The sequence below is a fragment of the Phascolarctos cinereus genome, unplaced genomic scaffold (assembly GCF_003287225.1).
Source record: "Phascolarctos cinereus isolate Bilbo 61053 unplaced genomic scaffold, phaCin_HiC Scaffold_2;HRSCAF=192, whole genome shotgun sequence".
NCBI classification, from domain to species: Eukaryota; Metazoa; Chordata; class Mammalia; order Diprotodontia; family Phascolarctidae; genus Phascolarctos; species Phascolarctos cinereus.
Window position 1 is genome coordinate 262,213,616 of NW_027555625.1, and position 19,601 is coordinate 262,233,216.

General features: G+C 46.0%; 1 protein-coding gene across 6 annotated transcripts in view; it reads right to left on the bottom strand.

Moving 5' to 3' along the window:
• ADAMTSL2 (ADAMTS like 2) overlaps positions 1 to 19,601 on the bottom strand; it is a 49,549-nt gene continuing 29,948 nt past the window's right edge. For 5 of the 6 annotated variants that reach the window (XM_020981949.2, XM_020981955.2, XM_078149969.1 and 2 more), the window contains 8 exons: positions 17,897 to 17,994; positions 10,387 to 10,513; positions 7,674 to 7,887; positions 5,442 to 5,597; positions 4,383 to 4,553; positions 4,101 to 4,277; positions 1,959 to 2,103; positions 1 to 994 (listed from right to left, as the gene is read on the bottom strand). In XM_020981949.2, coding sequence (XP_020837608.1) covers positions 876 to 994; positions 1,959 to 2,103; positions 4,101 to 4,277; positions 4,383 to 4,553; positions 5,442 to 5,597; positions 7,674 to 7,887; positions 10,387 to 10,513; positions 17,897 to 17,994 — 1,207 coding nt within the window. In that variant the 3' untranslated portion in view covers positions 1 to 875. The remainder of the gene's footprint in view (positions 995 to 1,958; positions 2,104 to 4,100; positions 4,278 to 4,382; positions 4,554 to 5,441; positions 5,598 to 7,673; positions 7,888 to 10,386; positions 10,514 to 17,896; positions 17,995 to 19,601) is intronic. The other variant, XM_020981951.2, reaches the window with a different exon arrangement.

The window sequence follows — 19,601 nt, forward strand, 5'->3', positions numbered from 1 at the left end:
TGCCAGTCATAAATATGACAACTTTATTAACATACACAGATGAGTACTGATTAATGAGTATAGGGATAAAATCCACTGTTTGTAAACAAATATATTAAGAAACAAATGCGTCTTTTTGTGATATAAAGTGCAGGTACATTTCATTATATACACTTCTGTCAGCATTGAGGATCTTTTATAGGGACTATGTGACTGACATTTGGTTATGAGATAAAATTCTCTGAAAAGTATACACCTACTTTTACAGTCTTCTGTTCTCCTCTTCTGTAGTACCCCTCACCCTAGGGCCCAGAAAGAATCAGGGGATAAAAGGGTTTCATTCCAAGGCAACTTCTAAAATCAACAAGATGGCCGTCCACTTTCCAATATGATTTGATTGCCAAACATGTTACTCTGATTCCCCCCACCCTCTGGACTTTCATAAGAGCAAACAAGAAGCCGGCATGAAGGCAGGAGAGCAAAGGCCAAGGGCTGGAGGAGAAACCCCCACAAAGATTTCGATCTAAAACAGAAACAAATATACAAGATCCTATGTACATCCTTCCATCCATCCAGACACTACCAACACACAGTAGTGTGGCATCATGAATTAAGGTTCCCAGCCTTGAAACCCAATGCAGGTGACCTGGATCTCTCTCATGGATCAGGTGAGGGAGAAGAGGTTCAGCGGAGTGCGGTCAAAGTCCCTTCTCTATAAGCAGAGGGCCAATGTTCATTTTTCACAGGCTTGTGCTCCCAGCTACAGGGAAGAGCTTCAATTAGAAGAAGGGGTGGAGAGATCCCCTTCCATGGGGCTACCCCCCCCCCCAGTCCTTCAGTCTCTGAGTATGGCAGTCCAGGCCAGGGTGAAAGGGGATGTCTCTCCTCCAAGGAGCCTAGGAGTGGGTGGGTCTACAAGAGCGACAGCAGGCTTTGCTGTAGTACCAGTGGCTACAAAGATTGACCTTGATGGCCAGAGCACAATTGGTCCCTGGTTGATCCTGGCAGCTCTCATCTGGAGAGAAAAAAAAAAAAGCAGGTAAGCATGGTGAGGCCAGAAAGAAAGCCAGCAGGATCAGAGGGCAATGCCTACCCCTAGGTTTCCCTTCCTAGAATTTGGCTGACCTCCCTTAATCCTCTCATGTGAGCTTGCTGTTTGCAAAGCTAGTGCAAAGTTCTCTCACTGACACCTACACGGAAGGCCATAGACAGGTAGGGAACATGTTACCCATTTCTTTGATTTCCCCCTAGTCTAAAATCCCTGGAATAATGAGTCCTCAAACTATAGTGTGGACCAAAACCTGAGCTCTAACCCACAGGAACTTAGGCTTCTTCTGAGCCTTAGCTTCCTCATCTGTAAAATGGGGATATTCCTATCTAAGTACCCTCCTTTCCATTCCCTACCTGTCAACCATGCTCAAAGGAAACACAAGTTAGTTACTTCCTATAGGGAGGTTTGATTTGTGCAAAAGAGAGACATTGCAGAAATTTGAAGTGGTACCAGATACAGCTTTTTTTTGGGGGGGTGCACTATCTGATTTCACACTGGGGTGAATAGAGTGGTATGATTGGGGACATTGGGACCATTTCTAACTGACAGTTAATCAGCAAGTATTTACAAAGGCCCTACTATGGATTCTGTGGAAGACACTGCAGGGAATACGAAACAATTGTGAGATACAGGCCCTGTCATCAAGGAACTTTCAGTCTGACTCAGAACGATTAAACAATTAGAGAAGTTGGCAGTGCTAGGTTAAGTGGCAGAAATTCGGTAAGACAGTGAAAAAAAAACAAAATGGCCAGAATGGAGGGGTCATTTAGCAGAATAGAATAGATTAGACAGACCATTGTCTTTGATGTTCCCTGCTGAGCCTGCCAGACCAATCCCAGGAGGCAGAGTATCCCAGGGCTCTGACCACAGCGGTTCTCTCCTCACTATGTCTCCAGCCCTGCCCTTCCCACATGTCAGCCCTTCTTACCTGGAGGTTCTGTAGGGCATGGTTGTAGGTCACAGGTCTGTTTGGCGACCGGTTTCACCAGTGGGTCACAGCCCCGAACAATGTCTGTCCCTTGATAGCATTTCACATCACGCATTCTCACGCCTACTCCACAGGTTTTGGTACACTAAAGAGAACAGAGATGACTCTTCATTAGGCAAAGCTCCTCCCACCTCAAGCCAAACAGAGCAGTTTGTCTAAGTAAGACACATGTGCAGGTTAGCCTGGTCCAACCTAGCCAGCCTCTGAGATGGGTACTGAGACAGGGCATTTTGATAAACACTGGCCATATGACTTTGGATAAGACATAATTTCATAGGATGGCAATTTCCTTTATCAAATCAGTCTTTAATGTTCAATTTTATTTTATTTTCGGGTCCACATTCTCTCCCCATGAAAGAAATACAAAACATATTACAAACATGTATAGTCACATAAAACAAATTCCCCTATAGGCCATGTTAAAAAAAAATATCTATACCCTGAGCCCACCTCAGGAGGTGGATAGCATGTTTCATCACGAATTTGCTGGTACTGTGATTGATCACTGTGTAGATCAGAATCCCTAAGTCTTTCAAAGTTGTCTTTACAATGTTGCTGTGATTGTAGAAACTGTTCTGGTTCTGCTCACTTTAGTCTGCATCAGTTCCTACAAGTCTTCCCAGGTTTTTCTGAAAGTATCCCCTTCATCATTTCTTACACCACAATCATATTCCATCACATTTGTATATCTTAACTTTTTCAGGCATTCTCCAATTGATGGGCCCCTCCTCAGTTTCCACTTCCCTGTGACCACAAAAGAGTTCCTATAACTAGAATGGGTCTCTTAATCTCTGCCCTCCTTTTCATAGGGCTCTTGTGAGAATTTAATGAAATAAAGGATATGCAAATTCTAAAGCACAATACAAATTATTACTTGTTCTAGTGTTTGAGTAGAGATGGGGGAGCTGGAATTTTTTTCCTACTCCAATAAAAGTCTTGTTTTGTTTTCCAATTAAATCAATCCTTCCCCAGAGCTCCCTGTGCAGATGTTGCCCTTGGAAAACCCCACTTCACGGTACAGAGCAGTGAAGACGTCTGCTGACCCTGCCTCACTCCTTGCCAAGATCTCACAGACAGCAGACAGCCCCCCCTCTTTCTGGACTCTTTCCTGCCCCAGCACAGGCGACCCCACATTACACAGCCAAGTCTGAGGCCTCCAAGCTGTTTATCTGGTGCAAGTCCTGATTAGGGCTTGGTTGGGAGAGCCTTGGAAGACATACACAGCCAGCTTGGCATCCTTAGCCAAAGACACTATAATCAGCCTCTGGTGATCACTCTGAAGGAGTCTCAGGGGGCAGCCTGGGCCTTCTTAGGCCAAATGTAAGACATCTTACTCCATTTAGCTCCTTGTTCTTAAATGCCCCTAGTGGCCCAGCTGTGTCTGTGGGCTACAGGAAATTGAGGTGTTGTGCTTTGGGAGTGCAGAAGGCCTACACCAGTCCACTGGACCGTGGTTGAGGGAGGTAGCTACTACCTCTAAAGGCCAAAATTGTCCAAGTCCCCCATCATCTCCGAGGCAGAGAAGTAGGTGTTGCTCCATCGTCTCTCCCTCAGGCCGTCCTCCACAGTCATCCCACTGGCCTCATTTCACCTGATTAAGTCCATAGGGTAGAAATGGGTTTGTTCCCAAGCCCTGAAAAAGGCCTTGGGACAGCTCTAGTTGTATCTCTCCCTCCTCCTCCTCTTTAACCCCAAGTTCTGAACCAGAGAGAGATGGCACTGGGAGGAGATGGTGGGGGACAGGAACAGCAAAGAGAACATTGGTGTTGTCCCAGGCCAATCCAGAGCAAAGAAGGGGAAAGGGTCCTATTGGATCCTATACAGAGTAGGGGAAAGGTCATCAGAATTGGTGTCAAGAGATGTGGGTTCAAATCCCAACTTGTGTTTACTCAGAGTTGTAGTTAAGAGTAATTTGATCCCAGGGACCATCCCTGTGTCTTTCCATTCCTTGGCAGAGATACCCTTGATCATGGGCATCGGTGGGAGAGCCTGAAGATGCCCCAACACCTGTCCTTGACCTATTTCTTAAGCAGGCCCCAGTAAAGCCCTTCATGTAACCGGTGGGAGACCCCAGACTTTCACCTCAGACCATGGTGTGGTGTACCACTTGAAGCATGGCCTCTCAAAGCAGGTGCTCTCCTCTGTGGGCTTCTTGGTGATGTCACAGTCAGAGGGGCTCCTCGTCTTCAGTTTCCCATTAGCCAACTCCAGACACAGCACAATCCTCTTCTTCACCCCACGTCCACAAGTGGTATTGCACTGGGAAGGAGAGGCAAACAGACAGATGGTCAGCCCTGTTGAAGATGAGGAAGGAGCTTTGGTGTCACGTTCCAGCTGGCTTCCCATGGTAGCAAGGTCACTCACCCGCTCCCAGTCCTGCGCCAGCCAATGAGCGGGGCAGTTCTTGTCCCCACAAGGGTGGATAGCTAGGGGTTTGGCTTCCACGTTACACTGGGACTCAGGCACGACCCGCCCATCACTGGTCTTGCAGTAGACGTGTCGGATCATCCTTCCCTGGCCACAGCTTCCACTGCACTGCAAGGGGAGGGGGAGAGGGAGAGAAAGAGGAAACGGGGGAGGGAAGAAAAGCAGAGAGACAGAGAGAAAGAAAGAAGAGAAGAGAAGAGAGGAGAGGAGAGGAGGGGAGGGAGGGGAGGAGGGGAGGGAGGGGAGGGGAGGGGAGGGGAGGGGAGGGGAGGGAGGGGAGGGGAGGGGAGGGGAGGGGAGGGGAGGGGAGGGGAGGGGAGGGGAGGGGAGGGGAGGGGAGGGAGGGGGGGGGAGGGGAGGGGAGGGGAGGGAGGAGGGGAGGAGAGGAGAGGAGAGGAGAGGAGAGGAGAGGAGAGGAGAGGAGAGGAGAGGGGAGGGGAGGGGAGGGGAGGGGAGAGAGGAGGGAGAGGAGAGGAGAGAGAGAGAAAGGAGGGAATTTGAAGAAAGGGCAGGGGGAAAAGGAGGCGACAAGAGTCAAGAAGAGATGAACAGGGGAAGAAAAGAGGATGTCAGAAAGGAAGTGTGGAAAGGGGAGGGAGGTAGAGAGATAAGGAGAAGAACAGAGAGAGAAAGAGGAATAAGGTAGTGGCATAAAAGGGAGGGGAGAAGAAAAGAAGAGGTATGGAGAGAGAAAACACCGTGCATTAGAAGGTTTCAAATCATAAAAATTTGAGGAAGGAAGGTGAATTTGAAGCCCAAGGGGGTGACTGCTTAGCTATCACTGTCCTTGGCTCCCTCCCAAAGAACAAGGTGCTTCAGGCCTCAGGTGAAGGGAGTTACCATGGTGACAGATTATTTTTAGAGGCACAAAGGCCCAGGGTTCTTTTCCAAACTCACCTTTCCTGCCCTCTCACTCCCTGTGCCCAGTGCAGAGAGATACCTATCCTCTGGTCTGCTCCTTGTGTGTGGTGCCTTAGGAGAAGGGGAGCCACTCACCGGTCCCCAGTCTGAGACAGTCCATTGTCGGTCACAGGGGGGGCCTGTGCAGTTCTTCTCTGCCACAGGCCTGGTGTTGGCATCACAAAGCTTCTCATCCTCAGAGCATCGGATGTCCCGGGTCACCACGCTCCTCTCCCCACACCTGGCCGCACACTGAAGACCATGGGACAGGCAAAGAACAGAGGGGCTCACTAAGTATCCAGCAACTTTTTCCCAAACGAAAAGCATTTCCAGAAGGCCTGGCAACAGAACTGGCCTCATTCACAGATATAATTTGAGGAACACTGGGAACTACCCGACCACCCCAGTCCAAATATCTCTGATGTCTGAATTCCACCATTAGTGATTCATTCCTTTGGGTCAAGTATTTCCCTTTTTATGAGCTTTAAAAAATGTAAATACCCCTGGGAGGTAGCAAGGTAGCCTAATACCTTAGGAAAAATCCCTGACTTTTCTCTCAGTCATGAGAGACCCTTAAATATAAAGCCTCTGGATGTCTCTATCTAGGGGATAAAGTGGAGATGGTTGGGTAGATGAGAGTGCTGAAAGGGAGTCTGGATACTAATTTCGTTGACTTTCCAATTTTGCTGTGTCCCAGCCCTACCCTGGGGCAGCTTGGTGGTGCAGTGGGTAGAGCACCTGGCCTGGAATCAAGAAGATCTGAGTTCAAATCTAGCCTCAGATACTTGCTAGCTGTGTGACCCTGGGCACGTCCCATAACCGCTATCTGCCTCAGTTCCTCATATGTAAAATGAGGACACAATGGAGAAGAAAATGGTGAACCACTCCAGAATCTTTGCCAATAAAACCCCACAGGCAAAAGTTCGTGTGATGACATAGAGTCAGACACAACCAATGACTGAATGACAATAGCTCTATCTTTTCTTGTGTCTAAGACAATAACCTCAGACCCACTTTTCCAGAGTGTTCTCTGCTGCTGGGAATCTCCACACCCCTTTGTGTGCACCTCTCTTCTGCACTTTTGTCCCTCTTGCATGGATGTTTTTTGCATCTACGCCTTACCCCCTCTACAGAACTGTAAGCTCCCTGAGACAAGAACCATATCTCATGCATATTTGTATCTCTCCAGTCCTGAGAACAGGGCCCAATGTTTATTAAGTCATTGAAAGACTGAGGACCCCAGTGGGTCGGTAGTTCCACCCATCTTCCCAGGAAATAGCCATTGACTGCAGTGCTGAACATGCCCTCTTTCATATTCGAAGCCTTCCCTCAGAAGGCCTTGGTCTGTCAGCCAAGAGTGGGGGTGGGATCATACATACCAAGTGACCAAACTGGGCTTTCTGGCTTCTCAGGAGACTAAGCAACCACAGCAGCTGAACAATTTCCTAAGCCAGGAGCCCATTCATCTCAAACCAGAGTCCAAGTGGCCAAACTTCAGGAAAACAGAATTTGGACTGATCCTCGTAGATCACTGTAATGGGAGCAGTCGTCCCAGGGTCCAGAACTGGCTGGATCTGTCCCCGGGAGGCTGGGCTACCAAGCAGAGTACCTGGACGTTTGGGCCATAACATCCCTCCCCCCAAACAAAACGCAACAATTTCCCCTGGGATACTGACTCCTTGGAGAATCCCTACCCAGCACTCAAATCCTGAGCTCTGTAGCAAAACTGACTCCCTCAGAGCTGGCCCCTTTGTCCGTCTTCAGTACACAACATTCAGGAAGGGAAAATTAGAGGTGGGGTGGAGAAGAGGAAGACTTGTCTAATAAGCAGAACTGTTCAAAATAGAATGTGTTGTCAAACAAGGTAGTGGGCACCCTGTCAATGGATTTATTCAACAGAAACCATCAGAGATCTGATGGCCTCTAAGGTCCCTTCCAACTGTGTCATTCTATAATTTTATGGTTACTTTGTTGTTTAGTTGTTTTTCAGTCACGTCTGACTCTTCGTGACCCTATTTGGGGTTTTCTTGGCAAAGATACTGGAGTGGTTTACCATTTCCTTCTCTAGTTCACTTTACAGATGAGAAACTGAGGCAAAAAGGGGTCAGTGACTTGCCTAGGGTCACACAGCTAGTAAGTGTCTGAAAGATTTGAACTCAGAAAGATGAGTCTTCCTGATTCCAGGCCCAGTGCACTGCTCTATCCACTGTGCCACCTAGCTGCCCAAAAAATACTAGTTACAGTGATATTCAAGGGTACACACAATCTCTCTCTCTCTCACACACACACACACACACAGACACACATACACACACACTTTGTCCTTACCTCTGACCATTCTGACATCTCCCACTGGGGCCCACATGCCGGGTTCTTACACGTCTTGCGCTCATCGGGCCGGGTGATCTCTGCTGACTCACACAAGTCACTGTACACAGAGCTGTCAAAGCCAGGTGAAATCATCTTCCAGCAACGAACAATGCGAAACTGATAACCTTCCCCACAGGTTCGAGAACACTCACTCCAGCTACTGGTCTCCCACCTGCACAGCAGAAAGAAAGGAATGAGCAAGGTTCTGCTTGGCCAAAGAAGGCAGATTTAGAGAAGTGGGAGAAAGTAGCAAAATTAGATTTGATCAAAGGACCATATTCCTAATAAACAATGTTCTCTAAAAAGTGGAATAGGCTAGTAAGCAAGGTCATACTAGATTCCTCTTTGCTATTTTGTCAGAGATTTATGTTCAAGTAGAGATAACCTCTGAGGTGCCAACTTGGCGAATCTATGATTCTTTGAAGGATCTGTAGGTGCAGGATTAAACAAGGTGGTCCTGAGACACAGATTCCCAGGTGGTGATGGTGGTTCTTTGTCCGTTTTCAAAGAGGATCAATGACATCACAGAGTGCTGTCTTGACTTGTGCGTGACTTGGATTTAAGTGAGGCAGAGCTGCACAAAGTCATCAGCCTCACTCTCTCCTCCAGAATCATCAAAGTCCAGCAGCAAGACAAACGTTAAGACAGCTGACAATGGCCTGGGATGCAGTGGATGACCTTGGAGTCTTCAATGTCTGACCAAGCTCTAAGCCTCCACAGCACCTGCTTTAGCCTCCTTCGTGGCTGTTGGAACAAATTGTTTTCATCTGCCCATTCCACCGGGAAAGCTTTCACATGCTCAGGTTAGCCAACCCCCTAACTCAATGATGGTTTGAGACCCATCAGTTACCCTTAACCTCGTTTAGCTTATCTGCCAAGATGGTTTACCATGGTGTGACTACTGCACGAGCTACAGCTTCTTAGAGTCACAGGTGAGAGTTGTGGTGGACACCAAAGGTGGATAAGCCGCCCTGAAAAGGGCTCAGCAGCCCTCACACTAGAGGTGCTAGTCTTCCTTGAACACCCCATCTGCCTCAGATGGTATGGTGGTACAGTGGATAGAATGTGGAATCCAGAGTCAAGAAGAGCAGAGTTTGAAGCCTCAGACACTTGCTAAATGTGTGCCCCTGGGCAAGTCACTTAACCTCTGCCTGCCTCAGTTTCCTCAACTGTGAAATGGGGATCATACATAGCACCTACCTCCCAGAGTTCTTGTGAAGATCAAATGAGACCATATGACCCAATAAGACTTAGCACAGTGCTTGGCACATAGTAGGAGCTTAATAAATCCTTCTTCTGGCCTCAGAGGACCTGGGTTTAAATTCTGATGGTCACTTTTATGAGGCTCCTCTCTGGGCCTCAGATTTCTCAACTGTAAAATGAGAGGTTGGACTAAGATGACCTTTCAGTCCCTTTTACCTCTAGAGCTATGAACCTACAATGCATCAAAGTTAAATGGCTAGAATTTCTGCTACTGGGGCAAGGGAGAAAATATTCTTTGGAATAATGGAGTTCTAAAGCCAGCCAGGCCTCAGGACAGGGTGTCCAGCCTAGTCAACTGCTAGTCCAGTCCATGAGAGAGCTGCCAAGCAACCCTATTGACCCCGCTTTGGGAGAGTCCTTGCTCTACACTCAGAAATTGGGATGCCCTGTCCTCCGTGACCTCCTCCTCTGTCTCAAGTGCCCGTACTTCGGTCCTGACCACATGTCCCAGCAGAAACAAGAGGCTGTTAAGAGCCTACACAGGGGCTTGGAAATGCCTGGCGCTCCACCGGGAGCTCTCTGCCCATCTTACCCTTTCCCCTTTGGCAAATGAGGGCGGCCTACTCCCCTCTGGCATTTCTCAGACATTTATAGGCACATTCTTCTCTGATTAGTCTTTGGGGAGAAGAGGTTAATTGAGGCTCAGCCTACTTTGGGGAGGAGAGAGGGTTCTATTTTGGACAAATAGGAGGCCTGGAAGAGTTGGGGGAAAGGAATTGGAAGGAGATGAATTTGACCGCACAGTCAGTCATGCTTGATTTACACACACATGCGCACGCGTGCACACACACACACAAATACCAAAATCCTAATACAACGAGCTTGGCTATGTAGGGACAAAGAGCCTCATCTCACCATCACTGGAACAAAGAGAGCTAACTGGCTGGGAATCTTTCGTAGGGTCAGGACTGTAAGCAATGTAGGACAAGCAGAGCTGGCTTAGATGCACAGTGATAATTTCCAACAGCTTATTAAAAAAAAAAGTTCAAAGCAAGTGAAATGGAGAAAGGAGCCCATACTATAGACTGATCCCAAATCCCTGGAATTTACATGTGAAGTGGAATCAGAAAACACTACACACACACACACACACACACACACACACTGCACGCGTGCCGCCACCACCACCATCATTCCTGCCTGCATCCTTCGACTCCCAAGAAAGCAGTGTCAGCAGTTCTATTCAGGAAATTGAATTTAAGCTGCCTTTGCTCCCTTTCCTCATTCCCTACAACAGCACAGAGGCAGTGGCCTCACTCTGTCCTCCCCAGGAATCCCTCACATCTCCTGTAAGCGAGAGCCCACGCGGGTTCGTCTGACTGAATCTCCTCAAGAGAAGATTTTAATCCTGAAGCCCGTGAGCTCTGGCCACAGAGGAGATCGTAGAGAGAAGTGCTGGAGACATTACCTTGGCTGGCATTCCCTCCCAGCACAGAACTCGTGGACAGGCTCCGGGCGGGTCAGGGCATCGCAGTAACTGTCATCGACCTCAATCCCATCATAACGGACACACATGGCATACGTTGACATGACCCCTGGTTTCAAGGCAGAGGAAAACAAGTGCATTGGGACTTTGAAAAACCTGTTTCTTCCTGACATGCTCAGTGGGTCTTAACGTAGTTCAAGCAAAGAGGATCCTGGAGGTGTGGCTCATCACAAATCTGCCAAGCCAGTGGCTCAAAATCCAGGTGGCATCTAGAGCCATTTTCCTGGGTTGTTGCATTAAGTGATGTTGGCCAAACAGCTTGCTGAAGCTATCAAACAAATAGAGCTTCCCAAGAAGCTCAGAGACGAGATTTGGACCTGGAAAGGGCCTTAGGGATCATCTAACCCAACTCCCTCACTTTATAGATGAGGAAAGAAAGGCCCAGAAGGGTCAAATAGTTTGCCCAAACTCACATACATAAGTGGCAAAGTCAGAATTTGAACTCAGGTCATCTAACTCCAAATCCTTTCTACCATAGAAGTCTGCTTCCTACTCCCCAGCTCCCTTTTCCAGCACCCTTTCCATCAGTACACTACAGCTTACCAGAAACCCAAGCCCAGCAACTCTCCTCCCAGGCAAAACTGGACTTCTACCACCAAGTCAGAAAAGATCGAAGACTGAGATTTAAAGGTCCTCCAGAGGAGGGAGCATGAGGGCTATGGAGGTTGCCTCCATCCTCTCCATTTCCCTCCAGGTCCATCTGAGACAGAGAAAGGTCAGCTCTTTCAGAGAGTTGCAGGGGTTGATAGTACATAGCAGAACCCTCTGCCATCTCTGTCTTGGTGGGTTTCAAGAGCTTCTTGCCATGGGACAATGGCCTAATACCCCAATGCTGGGTGGTAATACCCTCCCTGAAAGCAGACAGAAACCATCCTTACGGGCAGGCCAGGTCATGGATTCCAGAGCCTCAGGCCAACCTCCACTCCCTGGGAAGAGACAAACAGGACAGGCTACCCCATCTCCTAGGTCCTCAGGCACATATTCTATTGTCCCCTGGGGGATCACCTTCCCTCACCCTCCATAGAAAACCTGTAGGAAACTACTTTCCAAAGGATGTATAAGCTCGGTATCCACTCTCCTTTGCCTGTCTCCTAGAAGAATTTCTGCCGTCTTTTTCCCTGACTCTCCTGTAGCCCCATTCCAAGGCCAAAGGGAAGCTGCACAGGGTGACTGATGGGCAGAGTCAGAGTCCAGGGTGATTTTATGAGCTACTTGACTCCAGACAGGGTAAAAGGGCCAGAGTAAGAGACTGTTGGGTTCTTTTTTCTGCTCTATGAACTAGGATTCATCTGAACCACAGAATGTCAGAGCTACAAGGAACCTTAGAGACCTTCTATTGAAATCCCCCAAAGTTGCAGATGAGAAAAGTGAGGATCAGAGAAGGGGAGTAATTGAATGCACAAGGCCACACAGCAAGTTAATGATAGTCAGAATTAGAATTCAGGTCCTACCTCCTAATTCTTAATCCACAGCTCTTTCCCCTAGTCCATGCTGCTTCTCAACAGTTACGTACAATGTGCCTCAATTTTCCTGTCTGCATAATGAAGATGCTAATACTCAGAGGCTTTTATGGGTCAAAAAAGCACAAGGTTCAGATTTCACTCAACTCCCACCAGCCAAGGTTGCATTCCTGAGAGCCTGGAGGTACAAAATACCATTGAACTTCACCATCACCCCGATCCCTTGATGTTCCTTTCAGAGCCCTGTGAGGAAGAGTAAGGCCCTGGACAGAGTCCAGACTGCCAGCCAAGCATGGGACAAAATGAAAAGTGGGCCATTGTTATGCCCTCTTCCTACATTTCTTCTGAGGAAGAATAACAGAGACTTGAGCAAGGAGACTAGAATGAATTGGGGGTGGGAGGGGAAGGGTGGATGAATGTTCCTCTGGGAGGTGGAGTTGAAAAGGTATATTTGGAGGGAGAGAGGTGGGATACTTTTAAGGTGACTCCTTCGCCTGTTCCCCACTCCCAACCCCCAGGCTAAGTGCCCAGAGTTGTCCTGCCTTAAAGTTAGGACAACTTAATAACATAAAGTTATAAAGCTTGTTTGTATTTTTTAAATTGCATGTGCTGTGAAAATAATAAAATTCATTCAGATCTAAACATGAAATGGATAAATTTCTAGCTACCAGGCCAGACTAATGTTTCCTGGGTCTCTTTGGATGGGAAAATCTTCCCTAGCTATAATATTTATTATTTATTTAATGATTTTTATTAATAAGATTTATTTAATAAATATGTATTACTCTTAGGGAGAGCATTGAATTTTTAAACCCCAGTGAGAAATCCTAAATGGTGAAAGTGATTTTGAAAATGACACTGACTTCACTGAATACCAGCAATTGGAGGAGGTAGAATTAACACTGGATGGAAGGTAAGAGAGAAGTAGGGCAGGACTTGGTCTATTGGAAAGAACATTTCTTTGTCCAGAAACCTGGCTTTGAGTCCTGGCCCTGTCAGTCACTGACTCATTGCCAAAGCCCCCGGGCCTCTTTCTCTCTCTCTCTCTGGGCTTCAGTTTCTCTCTTTTGCAAAAACAAGAGGGTCGAGCCGAGATGGTCTCTTAGTACCCTTTCAGCTCTAACGCTTTGACCTGGGGTGCTGTGAAAGGGCTTTAATCCCTTCCTGGGTTGCCTATAGCACATTCCTAGCCTGGCTGCCAGCCTCAGCTTCTCAACTAGCCTGTCCAATCCTAGAAATCAGGGATCTCATTTACTTCTCTTATCCCTGTCTCCCAATACCACCTAGCACTTTGCTGGGATCAAAGAGAGGAACTGGGCTGAAATGAATTGACCCCTAAAAGAGAGAGAGTTAAATAGTCAGGTTAGTATGAATATGGGGAAGGAAGGGGTAATGTTTTCTGCTTGGTGGTGTAGAGGAAAACAGGTGAAGGATTGGTTTTTCAAGGCTACCTTCTCAGAACATAGAATGTCAGAGTTGGAGGAACATGGAATGTTAGAACATAGAATATAAGCACTAGAAGGGACTCTGAACATGGAAAGTTAGAGGTAGGAGGGACTATAGAGTATAGACTCTTAGAGCTGAAAGAGACCTTAGAACCTGGAATGTCAGAGCTGGAAAAGACCTTAAACATGGAATATTAGAATATAGAATATCAATGCTAGAAGCACTGAAGCATGGAATGTTAGGACTGGGAGAGACTACAGAACATAGAATGTCAGAGTTGAATGGAACCTTAGAACATGGAGTGTCACAGCTGGAAGGGACACCAAACATAAACTGTTAGACCTCAATGAGATGTTGAATATGGAATTGTCAAAGCTGGAAGGGACTTTGAAAATGGAATATAAAAACACAAGACATAGAATGTCAAGCTGGCAGGGACCTTAGAACATAGAATGTTAGCCCTGGAAGGGACCTTAAACATGGAATGTAAAAACATAGACTATAGAATATCAGAGCTGGATGGGACTTTCAAAACCATCTAGTCCAATTCTCCCACGTTACAAGTGAGGACCAGCAAGGGAGTGGAGAAGGGGAATGGGGTATTAGTAAAGCGCTCCAGTAAGGGGCTACAACACAAATAATTATGATGTGCTATAACTGTGCCACAAGTGCATACAAAAGATGCAAACTGATTTCAACGGAAGGAAAAAACCGTTACTAGCTGGAGACCTCATGGAGATCTCCTTGGAGAAGACTGACTGTGAGTTGGGCTTTAAAGGACGGCTACGAATTAAAGAGGCTGAAGGAGTTACAAGCACAGGGACTAGAACAGGCCATGACCTTGTGATGAAGTAGAAAGAACCCTGGGATCTGGGGTCCAAGGGCCTGGCTTATACTACCAGCTCTTATTGGCTCCAACTGGACTTTGGACAAGCTCTTTCACCTGCATCTCAGATCTCTCATCTGTAAAATGCAGGGGACGGGATAGATGATCTTTAAGGCTAAATAGTATTGAAGCTAAGATTCAATGACTGAGCATGGTTCTTGGGACGACACCAATTTCCCCACCAATCAAAGGCACTCAACTTGGTTCTCCCTAATCACAGCATCCTCTGATATCCCACTGCATCTGTAATCTTATCCATGTGGGTATTCTCCCCAACAATGCAGACTACCACCAATCCAAATATACTCTACTACAACATACATTGGGAAGATAAAACAATCGCACCCTCACACCACCACCCTCTGCTGCCATCTCCTAAAACCTCAAGCCAGACGCACCAAACTTCCTCAAGAGAGAAGAGTGGACTTTGTTCCCTCCTGGTCTGCCCTCTACCCCCCCCCAAAAAAAAAAGAAAGCATAGCCAGACAACAGATATTATTTTCTTTTTTGCCAAAATTAGGCTGCATAATCTTCAGCCTCGGGGAAGGGAGGTTTTCCTAAACATTCTGATTGTTTATCAGAATCAGATCTTTGTGATTTTGGATTATTCTTTTCAATCCCGCAGCCCTCGGGGACTACAGCGCTGACTTCTAAGTCAGTACACATTCTGCAAATCCACTAGACCTTCAGCAGCTATAAGAATCCCTCTCAAATATTCTAATGGTGCCATCCATGAGGACATTTCTGGGGGCTAATTCACTAGCAATGAGGAACCAGATTATTTCCTTTGTCTCAGAGACAGAACTGAAAGGGAACTCAGGGGCCTTCCAGTCCAATCTCTTTGTTTTACAGATAAAGACACTGGAGATCAGAGAAGTACAAGCGACTTGCCTAAGATCACACAAGCAGTAATTATCAGAGGTAGAATTTGAACCCACGCCTTCTGACTCCCAAGCCTTTCCACTGTACCACAAATAAACATTCTTGTTCTTCCTTACAACAACATTCTCCAATAGATGGAGATCTCAACATCGTTGCTGACTCAGTGTCAACCCAATCAAATCATTCAGAACTAAAAATACACTTTGAAGCATCTATCATCTACTCAAATAATTAGATCCTTGTCATATATGGATGCAGCCTAAAGATTAGAGGAAGGGGGAGAGATGAGGCTTAAAATATTTGTAACACTTTAAACATTCTAGGACACAAGATCTGAGGGAGCTATAAGGCTGATAGGTCTATAGGTCTTTGTGTATTGCTCTAGGCACAGGGGCATATTATCATTACCACACACATGAGTCTATTAATATTCTCTCCCTGAAGCAATAGCTTTCCTTCCTAAAATGAGTAGGATGCCAAGATTGCTAGGCCTCCGTCACTTCATGCTTCTGTTTCCTGCTGATTTGTGTATCCTGGCTCTCTTGGCACGACCAGGAGCCCAAGGAAACAGGGAGCCATCTGCTTGTCTAGGGTGCTGTGATGAGTTGACCCCAGTCCCCAAATATTATGGTTCTGATGGATAGGCCCTAGCCTGTGTGAGATGAAGCATGCCTTAGATTTTCCCCAGAGCCCTCTCCCATCTACTGTTTCACCTCACCCTCACATCTACTTTTGGGGAGATAATTAGCTGGTACTCTTTCCATTTTACAGATGAGTACAGTCAAAGCCCAGATATATGAAGTAACTTTCATAGCATCCCTCTTCAAATTGATGACAGAGCTGGAACTCTGCAGTCTTCTGACTCTAAGCAAAGGAATTCTTTCCACTTTCCATCTTTCCATCACAAAGCCAAGCTCCTTTAAATTTTGTCTCAGAAAGTACTTCTATCTTTATTGCCAAATAGAGTCCTGAAACCTTAGAGCTGGAAGGGACCTTGGAGTCTAGTCCAACTCACCCATTTTAAGGAAGAAGAAACTGAGACCCATGGCGGGGAGAAGCAACCTCCCCAGCCAAGGTTACATGGTAAATTAGGCTTTCTAAGCTAGCTACATAATTCTGTCTACATGGTCAATGAGAGTTAATTTTGACTTAGTATGGAAATATCAAGTCAAATCTAACCAACATTTGGTATAGAGCCAAGATCAGAGATGTTGTTTCATTTTTAAGGGACTGAAGCTAGCCCTGATTGTCATATTATGATAGTCTTCCTTTGGTGTTGACTAGCTTTGGTTGTGGCTAGCTTGCTCAGTAACCAACACACAGTGCTAATAAGGTCAAGTTTGTGGGTTCAATCCCACGTGGGCCAGTTTACTTCCTCCTTTTCTGTGGCCATAGACGGCATAACACCAGGCATGCATTCTGCAAACATCTGTCCTTGCTTCCAATGGGGACCGGGATCCAGGGTCTGCTTGGTTTATTTTAACTCATACTCATTACTGGAAAAACAACTCAAAGCAAGTACCTAGTGATGATACTAGGACATTGTTAAGCTTTAGACTTAGTCTTGAAAGAAACTAGAACTCCCGCCAGCTCTCTCATCTCTAACTGAAGTTTCTCTTCCCCACAAACCCCAAAAATCTCCAAATATGCAAAAGACTATCTACCTCTCAAATCCACCTCTCCCCTAAAAAGCAACTTTTTAGCAAATATTTTATGGTTTGTTTTTGCTAGGCAATGGGATTAAGTGACTTGCCCAGGGTCACACAGCTAGTAAGTGTCAAGTGCCTGGTCTGAGACCAGATTTGAACTCAGGTCCTCCTGACTCCAGGGCTGGTGCTCTATCCACTTCACCACTTAGCTGCCCCAGATATTTTCTCAATATCTTATTGTTTTTAAGCATGTTTCTTTCACATCTATCTATACTATGAACTCTCAATTACACGTTCTTTTCCTAAGACAAGTATTTAATCCCAGGGTAGTCTTTTTTCTCATCATCCACCTCCAGGAGTTTCTGAGACACCTCCCCTGCCCTCCAACCCTTTCCTCACATCAGCTTATGTTCAGTCTGGAAAACAAACCCACTTAAATAGCACATTTGCCCAATTAAAGTACAATCAGGAAGGCAAAACTGTTAGGGGGGAGGAAATGTGTGGCAAAATCAGATCTATGTGACTTTGGATTATTCTTTTTAATTCTTCGTTAGCATAGGTAATTACACATTGATCACAACTAGTTTGTGAGTGTACACAGTGGTGTCAAACTCAAGTGAAAATGAATGTTGTATCATATTTTTATTTTGTTAAACATTTCCCAATTCCATTTTTACTCTGGTTTTGCCCAGTTTGTGGCCTAGGGGCCAGGAGTTTGATACCTCTAGTGTATAGGATCTGATGAACAGGTTAGTTTTCAGTAATGTGGTCCCTTCCAACTCCAGGGTTCTACATGCTACATCTAACATCTTACGTTCAAAGGTCTCTTTCCTTCTCTGATCATTATTATTCTCTATCCTCACTTCTTCAAGATCCCATTCTTTACTCTAACATCTTATATTCTAGTGCCTCTTCCAGCTAGGATATCTTACCCATTCTCAGACCCCTTTCCGATCTGACATTCTGTGGTACTAGAAGTATTTGGATGCTGATGACGATGATAATGGAGACGTGAGGGTGAGGGTGACAGTGAGGTAATGATGATGACTCATGCATTGGGATGTGGGCTCATTGGTGGCTGCAAATCAAAACTCATGCATGACAACTACCTGTTGTGCAGGTGGAGCTACAAGGCTCGTGGGAAGAGAGCTTCCACCTGTACATGTCAGCAGGACTCACGCCTTGCTTCCTGGACTTGGGCCTGGTCCTAGAAACAAAACCAACCACAGAAATTGACGAGGAAAAACTCCAGCCTGTCCCACAGAACCCTCCAGCTGATTCTGGGGCTTGGATTTGGGCAGTGTATTGTAGAAAGGGGGTAGTTTGGGCTTGTTTGGGTTTGTTTTTTTTTCAGTGTGTGGTTTTGTTTTATTTTGTTTTTTAATAACATACCTGTCCTGATTCCCCCAGTAGAATCCCCAGCCTGATTAGAATGAGAGCTTAGACTCTCTAGAAATAGAGAGAATGGATGGAATAAAAAGCACCCACAAGGAGAAACATTTCCGAACAAAAGTCTGCATGTTGGGTTTTTGATGCTGTTTTGTTTCCTAGCTCAAAATCTCAACCTAAACATCCCCGGTGCTAAAGGCATAGTATCTCCTTCCGGAAGAAGATGTGAAGAGTCAGGAGTTCAGTGCCCTTTTAGACACTCCGCTCAACTCAGTGCTCCCTACAAAAGTATAAGCCGTGGGAATGTAAGCTTCTCAAAGCCTGACTCTTAGCTTTTTTCCTTTTTGCTGACCTGGGGTGGTAAGCTATAGGCCTTTTGGATTGCAGAAAAGGCATCCTTAGGCTGAAAACATCTGAGTTCTTGCTGCTTCCCCCTCCTCAGCTGGAGATGTTTAATTGAATGGTGGACACCAGCCACTTGGCCAGCAAAGCCTCATAAAAGTCAGCTGTGAGTACCGCAGCCCCAGCTCTCTGCACTGCCAAGTCTCCTCTTGACTCCACCGTTCACATTTTAACCCAGGTCTGGGTCTACACACACAAACTGGCTTTTTGTAGTTCTTTTTAAAAGGAAAGTTACAGATGAATTATAGTTAGGTGGAAGTGGCAGAGCTGGAAGAGACCTTAGAACACAAAATGTTCATGCAAGAAGGGACCTCAGAACATATAATATTAAAACACAGTATCTCAGACCTAGAATGAAACTGAAGGACCACCTAATCCACCTCCTTCGTTTTACAGATGGGAAAACTGAGGTCAAGAGAAAGGCAGTGACTCGTTCAAAACCAAATAGCTAGTGGCAGAATTAGGACCAGATTCACTGCTGTTTTTGCTGCACTGATTGCAATGTTCAATCCAGCAACTTAAGTTGAAAAGTACCAATTGCTAAGTGTGAGTTTAAACTCAGTCTTTTTTTTTTTAAACAACATTGTTAGATTAAATGCAGCCCTACTAGGTATATTCATCTCCTTAATCTGGTTTTGAAGTACAAACACAATCTAAAAGTTCAATTTAGAAACTAAAATGTGTGCCTTCTACCCATAACAGCAAGCCATTCTTAACTTTTGGGTTCACTCCCAAAGAAGCTAGGATGTCCTGGGAAAGCAGAGGAGGTGTTAGCCAGACCTCAGGGAAAGTTCTTGCCTGAATTAGCCCGAGCTCTACTCCTACAAGGGGAAGTATGGAGAGGTATGGTGAAGATCCTATCTAATTGGTCTGAAATAAATACCTTAGGCCTCAAACCCCATTTTAAGGCTTGAACCATATTCTCATCATATATTCCCTTTCTCTTTGAGCCATGAGACATAAGCTAAATGTTCGCTTGGGTTCGTGTCAGTTTAATAGGGCCCAGGTTATCAGCAGATTCAA